General features: G+C 40.2%; 1 protein-coding gene across 2 annotated transcripts in view; it reads left to right on the forward strand.

The window, feature by feature from the left end:
- The first annotated feature begins 145 nt into the window (after positions 1 to 145).
- Positions 146 to 13,350, forward strand: part of fkbp16 (FKBP prolyl isomerase 16) — a 36,163-nt gene continuing 22,958 nt past the window's right edge. Inside the window, exons 1-4 of one of the 2 annotated variants that reach the window (XM_035907060.2) lie at positions 146 to 191; positions 2,053 to 3,114; positions 3,340 to 3,509; positions 4,541 to 4,629. In XM_035907060.2, coding sequence (XP_035762953.2) covers positions 2,673 to 3,114; positions 3,340 to 3,509; positions 4,541 to 4,629 — 701 coding nt within the window. In that variant the 5' untranslated portion in view covers positions 146 to 191; positions 2,053 to 2,672. Of the gene's footprint in view, positions 192 to 1,951; positions 3,115 to 3,339; positions 3,510 to 4,540; positions 4,630 to 13,350 lie in introns of those variants that run through there. The other variant, XM_035907061.2, reaches the window with a different exon arrangement.

Genomic DNA, 13,350 nt, shown 5'->3' on the forward strand with positions numbered 1-13,350 from the left:
TCACCGAGGAGACGACCGTCTGTGGGCGGAGCTAACACACACACTTACAGGAGCACGCACGCACGTACACACGCGTACTTTCGCTTTCGAGAAGTTCCAGTCGTCGGACACCCCGGTCTCTTTTTATCTGCTCTTTGATCCGTTCGCGGTTTGGGGTTTGGTCGAAGTTAATCTCATCCACCGGGGTTTTGGTAAATGCATGTCGTCACTGTTTGCAACGTTAGAATAAGGTAGACTATAAAAAGTTACACCTGATGGTATGTTAGCTGTAATTTATGTTTAATTTCTGTAGCATATTTTCGAGTTTTAACTGCAGACAGCAGACAAGTATAATAAATAGTTAACCTGCTATCTTAACCTATCTATCTATCTATCTATCTATCTATCTATCTATCTATCTATCTCTCTCGCTCTCTCTCTCTCAATATATATATATATATATATATATATATATATATATATATATATATATATATATATATATATCTTGTCTAACAGTGGCTACAAGGAAACTTTAAAATTTGAATCATTTTATTCAGAAAATCTTCATTTAAAATTTAAGAAAATAATACAATATTTATTGACGTGTGAGGAGAGGATCTGGAACCAAACAATTTTTTAAATTATTATTATTATTATTATTATTATTATTATTATCATTATTTCCTTTAAATCTGGCTAAAAACTAAAGCAAGTATTAAAGAAATTCCAAACCAAACTCCTTACTTAAAAACATGTGTAGCCTATCTTATCTCCATATAGCAGAAATCAAATAAGCACTTTCATTCATTTCTTAACAGATAACTTACTTTAGCTGCTGATTAAAGAGCACAGCCAGCTCTTATTTACGTATACATATTAGCCAGTTCTCTACTTGAGGGTTTACAAACTATTTTTGAAATAAAAGTGTGATCATAAACCACTTAATACCTAGTGTATTTTGCAATGCTTCAGATTTTGTTATTGTTGTGTTGATATGGTAAAATGAAAATTGTGGGAAATAATTTTACAGTGATCTGTTATTGAAACAATGTCAGTGGGTTATTATTTTCTGTTTTTTTTTCTGTTACATTAGCACAAACCTGATAGCGTTATATCATTACCTGTGAACGATAGGGCTGTTGACCCACAGCCAGAGGCTCCTGGATTCAGGGCAGGGCGTTTTTCCCAGTGATTGAGCTCCCGCACTCATGGGCATTGTCATGAAAGGGATTTTAAATCCAAAAACTTTCACTTCCTAGTTTTAAAAAAAAAGAGCAGAATAGTTTATCGCACTTTTTATTATGAGATAAATCTAATTGGAAGTGTAGAACAAAAAAGAAATCTCACTTTTCCAAATATCTTGCTCCCATACATGTTTGGACAAATGCTTTTGGGCCACACCTCATAATCTTCAAAGTCAGAGTTTTTCAGTCTTGTTGCCACAGTTGTGTCAAATCAAGCACCTTAGCCATGCAATGGGAATGATACCATAACACAATGCAACCAGTATAAGTCAGTTTCTGAAATGTCTTTTCTCTTGGATATTCCATGGTCAACTGTAAGTGGTATTATTACAAAGTGGAAGCATTTAAGAACCACAGCAACTAAAAGGCACAAAGGCACCGACCACGTAAAGTCGTAGAGTATGGTCACTGATGTTGTAAAAGTTGCCAATGCGCTAGTGATTCAATAACTTCCTCTGGCATTAACATCAACAGGAAACTGCACCAGAAGCTTTGTGGCACGAGTCAATGGCCAAGCAGCTCTTGTAGCTGTAATATGTAGACAACCCAGTGCTTTTACTCATGTAGTGTATATATGTTGTGTTGCTTTAGTGTAAATCTGCTGTTGGCCCGGGGTGTAAAGTTAAATAGCAGCTTAAAAAAATCTGGCTTGTGTGTTTTAAAGATGAAACATTTGCATATATTTTCTTTACAACCATGACAAAAGCAAACATCGCATGGAAAGCGTGATGGATAAAACACTGCATTTGTTTCCATTTCTAACGAATAACTGTGACTAAAGCCAAATGGATTGTGCATAAACTGTAATCCACGGTTATCTTTGCAGCCTGGGTGTTATCACGGGTCATCTGTGAATCCTGTGACACTTCAGCGAATATACAAATCTCCAGTGCAACTTGGGGTAAATTAAGTGGGAGCCTGTGTCTGCTGAGAGCTCATTGGTAGATACTGCATTCATGGAAACTGCATTATGGAGCACAACGGTGAAGTCATTAAGAAGCTTACAGACGTTCTGGCAGATTAGGTTTTTCTCTTCTAATCCTGTAGATTACCACTGCACAAGCCCTGCTGGCTGAGAGTGCGTCGATGCGTTGCAGTTTCTTTACATTGATCATTTTTGTGTGTGTGTACTAAAGTGTCATCACTGAACTACGTAGCCTAAGACTGATACGAGCGGAAAAAAGGACAGGTCAAAGTGCGCCAGAAGTGCCGAAAGTAGGCAGGGGACCAGCGCTTTGAAAAAACCACTGATGAAGCTAGGATTTAAGGATCTGACCTGGATTTACTGAAGCGCAACATGGATTTTTGTAAATATTATTTGAAGGAGATATTTTGTTGCACTGACACACCATAGTTGGTGAACAGAACTCCTAATCTACACCTAAGGAACTACTGGGTGAACAACGAGGATCATCTCTTTTGGAGGCCCATGCTCTCTGTAGTGAAATGGAGACAGAGCCATGTTGTGAAGCGCATAATGACCCTGGAGTAACGGCTACAGAGTCTGATGTGAAGGAGGCAATTTTTGGACTTGTTGATGGAAACAGTCTCAATGAGCTGCCCCGTGCGCCTGCAGAGGAAGGCGAGGAGCTGTTTGGGAGTGAGCAGGCTGAAACAGAGAGAAGTGCAGCAGAGAATAAAGACACTGAGATAAAAAGCCCCTCTGATCCTAAGCAAGAGAGTGGAGAGACAGGATGCAAGGCAGTGAAAAAATTCAAAAAATCAAACAGTTGGAAAATGGTAAGATTTCAAGACCCATCAACAGAAGATGATGTGTTGGAGAGGGACAGCTCCACGGAGAGTCTCTTTCCTGAATATGCCACACAGGAGTGGACTTCCACAAGCTTTGAAGAGCTGTTCATGGCAGAAGATTGGACAGAGATTACAGGTAAGATACATTATGTGTTGGTAGGAAATCCTTTAAAAAAAGTAATAAATTAGATTTTATAACCTTTATCTATCTCATATAGTTTTGACAACAAACTAAAACAAATGACCAAAACGTGACCGAGCTCAGGCCCGGCCTGTTTGTGGCTGTTTCTGAGCACGTGTTTACCCACAGCAGATTGACCCCATTTCCTTCTGCACAATCTTTTCTTCTTTCCTCATGCAGAGGACCGGCTGTTGAGGAAGAAAGTGCTGGAGCCTGGGACTCCACAGGGCCCGCGCCCTGCCTGGGACCAGGAGGTTACTGTAAAGATGCAGTGTGTCCTGGAGGACTGCACTGTGGTGGAAAAGGACTGCAAGCTTGTCTTTGTTATTGGAGAGGGAGATGTGAACCAGGTGAAAGCTTTTAACCCATAAGCCACTGCCACAACGTGTGTTTCTGCATTATTGAGAGTGTGTATTACATCACACTTGTTTGTCTCTGTATTACATCACACAGTGACGGATAGAGACACAAAAAGTAGGTCAGGAAATCTCTCTAGCCAAGCTGCTGAGTCCGTGAGCTAACATCAGCATGCTAACATGAGAGTGACTCAGAACATGGGGCTGTTTGTGATTAAAACAAAAGAAAAAAGAAAAACACAAACTATAGTCGAGGTCAGAAGCAAGAGCCAGGCTGAAACCAAAAATCTGGAACTGGTTAATTACTACTTAATTACTGCTCATAAGATAATTACAGATGAAATAATTTGTTGCTGCGCTGCTAAAACGAGGCAGAATCCTCTGGATGAGGTTCAATTCAATTCAAATCAGTTTTTTCTCATATAGCACCAGTTCTCAACAATAGTCAATCAAGACACTTTGTATTGTAAAGTAAAGACCCTAAAATATTAGAAAGAAATCTCAACAATCACACGATCTCCCATGCGCCAACACTTGGTGACTGTGGGAAGGAAAAACTCAATTTTAACAGGAAGTAACTTCATGAGATAGCTATTAGTTATGTAATCATAAAAAACAGAATTGCTCACCAACGTTTTTCTGTCTTATTTATTCAGAAGATATTCTGAGCTATATATGAATATCTAAACCAAATGTAAAGATAAGCCATCCAATAAATATTAGACTTAACCATCAACCTCTTGTGGTGGCACAAGAGGAAACCTCAGTGGCACACGCGTAAAAATATTGCTTGTCCTCTAATATCAAAACAACCAAGTCCAAACGAGACCTATAAGACCAACCAGACAGACTGACATTGACAGTCATCAAGCTAGCATATCGGAAAACCAGGTTCAGATACTTGGAGTTCATCATCTAACGTTGCAGTCAGTTAGAAGAAGCAGACACTGAAGAGTTGTGTCTTTTGTGTAATTCAAATAATACGTACTCAATCCTCTAAATGACTTGTACTTTGAGACCTGCAGGCCTTGGAGGAGTGTGTCATGTCCATGCAGAAAGGAGAGATCACATTACTGCTAACAGATTCGCAGTATGCCTATGGACTTCTGGGAAGGTAAGGACTTTCCAGTTATTGTTGTTTGATGATAGTGTTATGAACTAATGAAATGCAATGAAACGGAATCAAGAAGTGGGCTGTTACTCTTTTTTTTTTCAACATGAATGACAATTAGATATCATCCCAGTTAGCCGCCCAGACCTCTTGAACCTGTTGCTGTGGGGGCGGCCTGGTTATCCAGGGGTAGCAGGGTTAATGGACCATAAACAGGAGCAGATGGCTTCCACCTAACAGCCTGCAAAGGCTGCCTATCACCGGTGCGTTCGCAACATCCCGACCTATGGGAGCGCAGCGCTCACGTTATGGCCACTGGTTTGGGTTTATAACCTTTACACCATTAAAGAGTCAGGATAAACACAGAGGAGATTGGTGTGTCACTGCAGAAAACCCGATTGTTTATAGTTTAAATGTTTGTTCTAGATAACCTGAACACATGAGAATGAGACAGTAATGCACCACAGTGATTAGATGAGATTGTGTACAACACCAGTGAAAAGACTTAACGAAAACATATTAGCAGATGTTTTTAATGCGATTTGTTTCCCCCTGCATGATGTTGCTGTAACATTTTTTCCGCACAGCATTTTAATCCATATTAAGCAATTTCATAAAAAGTAAAATTGTGTCCATTAATTTAATTCTAAAAGCCATAATGTGAGCTCTGTACTAATGTTTGAATAGCCCCACACCCATTAGAGCAAATTAAAGATTATTAGACAGTGGCTCTCTGACTGGAGAGTAGTAACAAATATCACATTTGTCTGCATTTTTTTCTAGGTGTAAATCATACTGTACCATTAACTGAGAAGCTGTAATTCAGAGTAATTCATAAGAAAAACATCTATACGCCCCAAAATACTATGTATCAGTGAAAGACTGAAAAAGGTTCAGTGAACTTTGTTCAGATTTACTGAGCACAGTGTTTTTCCCCTAGTGTGCGTGTAGGTTATAATGAGTGCTGTACATAAGGTTCTGTTTGTGTTACGGAGATATGTGCACAACGTGATGTGTGAGAGGTAAGGACGAGGAGTGTCTGAGGTGTTGTCTGGAATCTGGCCCAGCGTTGTGCGTGCAGTAAGAGACAGCAGGAGGTTAGTTAATGATTGTTTTGATGGAGCTGATTAGGGCTGTGTGCTGTGGAGTCAAACTTATTTGTGCCTAAAGGTAGACAATCAGAGCTTCGTGCTGGTTTAGATTATATTCGTCTGTCACTAAACTAAATATTTAGTGTGACGTTTGAGAATTTTAGTAGTGTGGCATGTTTCAAGGGATAAGCTTGTACCTGCCTGCGTAAATTTAAGCAGCAACAGATGTCGTGTTTCACTGTAGACGTGATGGCTGTAAAATATAAGACAATGAGGCTAAATCTCAGCAGCCTCTTTCTGTTTGAAGGCACATTGCTGAGTGGATTGAACTGTGTTAGTCACCTGTTGCGCACAATGCCACTTCACCGTTGTCTGCAAGAAGGGTGCCAGTGTGATTCAGCACAGGGCGGTGGAGTGGTCTTTAGTTCGGTGTGTGGGTGATGGGCTGGCTGCTGCTGCATGCTGTGATCATGAAATGCAAATGTGAATATTGAAAAGAGGTGAACACGAGGATGATGAAACGCTGACAAAAGTCGGCAGCGTTTAGCCGCTTGGTTACAGAATAAAAGTACGCTGACGTTTGTCCTGTGAGAAAGAAAAGCTCAGAGCCCTTTAAAGACTACAAGTGACAAAAGACTTCATCATGTTCGCCTTTTTGTGGAACAGAAGTGTGCGTCAGTTCTGTTCCCGCTGAGAGATGCTACTTAGTCAGAGACACAGACTGCATCCCCTCAATCAGCAGGTCATTATCAGAGAGGAGTGGAAGCTAACATCTGTTGATCTCTGGACGGGCACTTTAGCATTCATAAAACCTTCAGGAGCCGGAGCGAGCCTACCTCATCTGTCCTGCACAATCCCAAAGTCAACAACTTTATCTATCACCAGTAGCTGCTTTCTTTTTTCGTCGCTGTACGGCTAAACTCGCAAAAGGAGGAACTGTAATTTGAAAAGTTTACATTATGCACAGCACATGTATTTTTAGCTCTGTCTCACTGTGAAGAGAGTGCACCCTACGGTTATTTTGGCCAGCTGTCAACAAACATAAACAGAAGGTTTAACACTCGTGTTGGCACCAAAGGTGTTGGCGTACGTTTACTCCTGGCATTACTGAGAACTAACTCAGCGGCATACATGTTAAAGTGGAGTTAATTAGACCACTGGGAAGTGTCAGAGTTAAATTAATAGTTTTATCCAAGTCCAGATGGACAGTGCCAGCCAGCTAATTATTCTAGTTTTGCAACAATGTGTTATGAGGGTCTTGTGTGCTATTTATCATCAATCCATGTATTGTTTATTTGGCACTGCTGTTCAGCTTATTACTATTACAAGTATTATTAAAATAAAAAAAACAACAACTTTAAATTTCTTGGTTTACAAAATAAAACATTTTAAAACAAACTTCAAATAGAAATATTAAGAGCATGGACGTGGTGCAAAAGCCAAGCTTAGATATGACATGTCTACATGATATATACACTCACCAGCCACCTTATTAGGTACGCCATTGTAATATTGAGTTGGAGCTCTTGTTGCGTTCAGAACTGTCTTAAGTCTTCATGGCATATATTCAACAATGTGCTGGAAACATCCTCCAGAGATTGACATGAGAGCATCACACAGTTTGTTGGCTGCCATGATGTGAATCTACAGTTGAACCACATCCCAAAGGTGCTCTGTTAGTTTGAGATCTGTTGACTGTGGAGGTCATTTAAACACAGTGAATTGTAATGTTCAAGAAACCAGTTTGAGATGATCTGAGCTTTGTTACATGGTCTGTTATACTGCTAGGAGCAGCCATCGGAAGATGGGTAAGCTGTCATCATGAAGGGATGACATGGTCAGGAACAATAGTCAGGTACTCTGTGTTTTTAAACAATACTCAGTTGGTACTGCAAATAGTGCCAAGAAAATATACCACACTCCATTACACCACCAGCAGCCTGAACTGTTGATACAAGGCAGGATTAATGCTTTCAGGTTGTTTATGCTAAATTTAACCCTACCATCCGAAGGTCCCAGCAGAAGCTGAGACTCATCAGACCAAACAACATTACTGTGATTCTTTACTATCCAGTTCTAGTGCATCTGTGCAAACTGGAGCCTCGGATTCCTGTTCTTAGCTGACCAGAGTGTTGGTCTGCTGCTGTAGCCCATCTGCTTCAAGGTTTGATGTGTTGTGCATTCAGAGATGCTCTTCTGCATACCTTGATTGTAACAAATTGGGTTACTATTGATAAGATAAGATAAGATACGATACGATACGATACGATAAGAGTCTTTATTGTCATTGCACAGCCACACATAGTACAATGAAATTGGAAAACTGTCCCACGTCGGCACGTACAACACAACACAACACAACACAACACAACACAACAACTTATGTAATAAAAGTAATAAAAAGAAAAATAAGTGTATATGTATTGCACATTGTTATTATTGAACCTTGTTATGAATATAAATATTATTATTTTTATTGTTGTTACCCCCCGAAAAAGTCCAGGGAGGTAGGCAATCAGGTCAGCTGTTTGCATTGATTAGGGCTATTGTCCTGTTGTAAAAGCTGTCCTTGAATCTGTTCGTCCGTGACCTCAGCAGCCTGAACCTTCTGCCAGACGGCAGCAGCTCAAATACCCGGTGTCCTGGGTGTGCCCAGTCCTGTAGGATGCTGTGTGCGCTCTTGAGACAGCGAGTGCTGTAGAGGTCCTTCAGGGAGGGAAGAGGATGTCCAATGACTTTTGGGGCCATATTAATGACCCTCTGAAGTGCTTCCCTGTCAGATTGGCAGAGTCAGACCATTCTCATCTGAGCCCTGACACCAATGAGGTATTTTCTCTCAGACAGAATTGGCATTTACTGGATATTTTCTCTTTTTTGGACCATTTTCTATTAACCCTAGAGGTGGTTGTGTGGAAAAACCCACTATATTACATGTTTCTGAAATGCTCCAACTGGCCCGTCTCACACCAACAACCATGCCACTTCACTTTTCTTCCCCTTTTCTGATATTGAGTTTGAATTTCAGCAGCTCATAGTAACCACCAGTGTAGATACTAAACTCAGTTGTTTGCATGTGGTCAGCTGATTAGATATTTGTCAGTATTTAGAGCACTCATCAAACATCCCTTTTCTGCTTTCAGGCTAACGAATGTTAAGATACATTCATATAAACTTGGCAAAGTGGCACTTAGAGTTTATTTTGAAAATAGTCCAAAATTAAAACCTTCATTTGATTTCCAGAATAAATTATAATAAGTGTGGTCAGATCGACTCAGTTACCATTGGGGTTTTGTATTATCAGTATGTGAGTTATACCATCTCCTGACACGACAGTAAAGCATCAAAGTACACACATAACTAGAAGATTGTAGTGTTCTCAGCTAAGGGGCCAAAATCCTATTTTACAATTTTAAAAACAGTTGTCTGGATCAAAAAAATACAAAATAAAATAATTAGTTCCTTCTTTCTCTGCTCCTCTTCATCAAGTTCATAAGAGAGAATGTGAAGTGCAAAACGCAATTGCAATATACATATGAATAGCCACTAAATGAAGGGCAGAAGCACTGTGGAAGAACAGGAGACGGCTATTGTCAGTTTCTGAGGAGAGAAAAACAAACAAGTGGAGGGAAGGAATCTCCTTCTCTTTGGCCCCAGGGGATGTGGGCTTGGTAGCTTCTGGAGCTTTGCTTACACCACCTTTACTCTTCTGACTTTATTGTTGGAAAGGTGAAAGACACTTTATAAAGCTTCCGTTCATGGGAAAGTACTGTAAGACTCACCTTAATAATCATTGTAATTTTGTAATATGTGGATCTCAGTGTGAGTGCAAAACGTTTTTCCTTCTAATATCAACTGGATCCAACTGAAGAATTGACTGATAAAATCCTGGAGTGGTTTCCTCCAATATTCTAAAGACTGAGAAAGGCATTCCTGTCTGACAGTAAAGGGAAACTTTGTTACTTTTGAACAACAAATTCTGTTTGCAAGTCTTTGTGAGTACTGGAGCATGTGTGAGAAAATGTTCTAAAGTCATTTGGACTCTTTTAAGTGTAAAGACTGTCTCAGGAGATGTTGCTTGAAGCAGTGTTGCTTAGGTCTGAAGACTACACGCTTCCAAACAAATAAATCAAATTGCTTTGTGGGTAATTGGTGTGCAAGTTTCGACACAGAAGAAGAATCTCTGATTTTGATCGGTTTCCTTGAGATTGTCTGTGTGACAGTGTTGTTGGCGTGCAATGCTGGCTTGGAAGAGATGGGAAATATAATAAAATGTTAACAAACACATAGGGATGTGAAAAAGTATTCCGCCTCTTTCTGATTTCCTTTTTTTCATAATTACACATTTTAGATAATCAAACAATTTTAATATTAGTCAGAGATACCTAGAGTAAATAAATAGAGTAAATGCAAAAATGCAGTTTTTAAATGATGACTTCATTTATAAAGGGGGGAGGGGAGCCCAGCATATCAAATTACTCAGTTATGGTCTGATTTCATGATTTAACAATAACTGGGAGAGCTCCAAGGAGAAAACCGCAGCCAACCAAAAAGAACACAGAGCCTCATCTCACATTTGCCAGAAAAACATCTTGGTGATCTTCAAGACCTTTGAGAAAATATTCTGCAGACTGACGAAAGTCAAATTTTTGGGAATATTTTACTCCCGTCACATCTGGGGTAAAACTAACACAGCATTTAATTAAAAGATCATTACACAAGCTGCCAAACATGGTGGTGATAGTTTTTGTTTGAGTTATCTTTGTATTAAAATTTGTTTAATGATCTAAAAGATGTAATTGTGGGGGGGAAATCAGCTGTTTACAGCACTTTATTTCTTAGTCTATTCCTATCTAAGCAGTGCTGTGAGGCTAAACATCTGTTATAAGGCTTTATTATCCTAACACGCTCACATGCTGATATTAACAACTTTGACACGTAAGCGTTCCATACTGTTCTACTTAGCTGTAAACACACAGTACAGTTTATGCTTATAGGGATATCATTCACCTTTCAGGTTTCTCATCACAATATTAATTCAGTTAAAATACCGTGACCCAATGATACTGTGAAGTGGTGAACTGTCTTATGCTTAATTTATGGTACTAGGTTTGCTGAGGTTATCTGCTCACAGAGAGCCTACGGAGAGGAGTTTTCAACCACCGCAAACATATTTTCAAGCTGTTTTCCAAAATCTCACCTGTGACATTCACCAGGAATAGGACAAATGTTTAAAAAAGAAAGAAAAAAGAAAGAAAAAAGAAAGAAAAAAGAAAGCGTACAGCATGAAAAGTCAAGATAGTGGCTGCAGTGGACACTAGGCATTGTTTTTAACACTCAGTTTCACTTCAGCTCTTTGTGTTTTTATAATGTTGCTCTTCTTGGCAGCTGTTTTAAGGACCTACAGTAGCCAATAGACAGGTTGTACCACATATTTTTGACACTACCGCCATCTGACAACAGACACTCTCTGCTGGTAGACGGGCTGTCCACACACTACCCCTGCTGACCCATAATTTCCCCATTAACCAACAATGCAATACTGTGAATGATGCTAGCAGTGATGTCACCAGAGATCAAGGAATGTCAAGGATATACAGACACTTGATGAATTAACCTTTAATGACCCCAAAAGAGTGGGACCCAAGATAAACTTTGAGGTGACTAATTGAAGTGACACCTGGGAATGAAGGACACGGCTTAAATATAACCGGTTATGTAATATATAAGTGGGTTCGCTATTCAATTAAAGCTTGAAACGTTCACCAGTGACGATCTAAAAAACAATGGACAGTGAGCAAAGTCTACAAATAGCATAAGTGACGCAGTTACATGGCTATTAAAGTCTACCAAAGTATTTCCTGCGCACTCATTTAATTCATTTCCTGTTTTTAATCTAACTGTTACTTCATGTTAAGCCTCAGGCTACTCACTCGGACATACGGGACATCCAGCCTTTGTAAAACAGATAAAACAGCTTGTCAGTTTTCAAGTGTACGCATGTGCGTGTGTGACATAAAATAACAAATATTTAGTTGGAACAAACAGACAGTATACAATGACCGTTGAAATAGCACTCTGTTTGTTCACATTTTTGAAGATGTTAAGCTAAGTGTGGAAATCTCAAGGCCTCTGAGGCACACCCATATCCGACAGGGAGGGAAGCAGACAGGTGCCAGCGACACTTCTTTAAGCAGGAAAGCGCACAGATAGATTCACAGTGATCAAGCCTGATCAAGTCTGACTGTGAGTAAGGATAGACGACTGGCATAGTGGCTTGTTCGTGTCCAAAACACAGACAGAAAAGCAGTTTGACGTGTTCTGTGTTGCAGGAATAATTAAAAGGGTGTTGTGTGGGATTTATGGCCATGCACTGGTGCCAGTTTTAATGGGTCTTTGGCTAGCTAGAGACAGGGATTACAGGAATTCAGAGTAGTCAAACTTGCACACTGGAGTCCTCTAAAAAGCTCACAGTGGGCAGCTATGATGACACTAAACATAATTTGAATGCTGGTTGGCTGAAATGTTGACTTGAGCAGGAAAGGAAACAACATCAAAGGTCACCACAAAGACGAATAACCTCAAACCATCAAAGCTCAAAAAGAGAAGTACAGACGATGGCTGGTGGGCCCAGTTTTGGACACTTATGAACTTCTGGTTTCACTTCACTAAATTTTTTTTATTTTTCTCTGTGACTTGTGTGTCCTACCTGACAGAGGCTAATCCTTGAGATGAGCCAAACAAGAGACATACTTTTGACACCGCCCCCACGTGACAGTGTACAGCTCCATCATGTAGACTACTTTGTGCAGCGCCTATGGACCACCAGCATGCTCATTTAGGATGTGTGTGCATTTGTTCTTTATGCAAGCTAATCTCTCTTCCTATCACCCACTGTAACAAGACACGGCCAAGAACTGGCAGTTCTGCTTTCCATTACATTAGTTACTTGCCAGCAGACAGGTAGGATGACTCACTTGCCACGCAAGTGCACTGGTGTCTGTCACTGTAGTGCACACAAGCTCACCTCCCCCGTCTCTTTAAATCTAACCATGTTGTCCATTCAGAAAATCTTTGAGGTGGAGTTCCTCTGTGTGACTCACTGTGCAGAACCACCTGGGTCAAATGAATAATGTGACCTTTGAGATGCTCCTCTGTGGAAAACCCGTTTACATAAACCATTCATCTCCACACGGGTGTTTCCACCCTGTGCAAAATTAGTTAGGCAAACAATTGGCTGTTTGGTATAACTCACAGTACTATGAGCAACTTTGTGCCTCGCTTCACTGTTTGTCATCAGTGAGGGATTCCAGAAGCAGATGTGAACAAGATGAACTTTTGGCTTCACTTGTGTCACGTGACCTGAACAAGTTTGACTGTAGCTTTTGGTCTATGCGTGTGTGCCTGTGTGTCCCTTTCCCAGCAAAGAGACAGCAGGCTGACTTGAAACCACACCCAGTCCTCAGGCTTCAGGAGCAGACCAGCAAGCACTGACAGCTGTAACACGCTCTAGATAAGATCAGGCTCAGCTTTGAGTCGGCATGCCTACTTCTGCTTGCTACAACTGCCCAGTAGATTGTGGCTTTAACATATCAAACTAAAATTAGCTAAAATTAAATCTGAGCTGAACTGACCT

The sequence above is a fragment of the Neolamprologus brichardi genome, chromosome 7 (assembly GCF_056152115.1).
Source record: "Neolamprologus brichardi isolate AB-2024 chromosome 7, ASM5615211v1, whole genome shotgun sequence".
Classification (NCBI taxonomy): Eukaryota; Metazoa; Chordata; class Actinopteri; order Cichliformes; family Cichlidae; genus Neolamprologus; species Neolamprologus brichardi.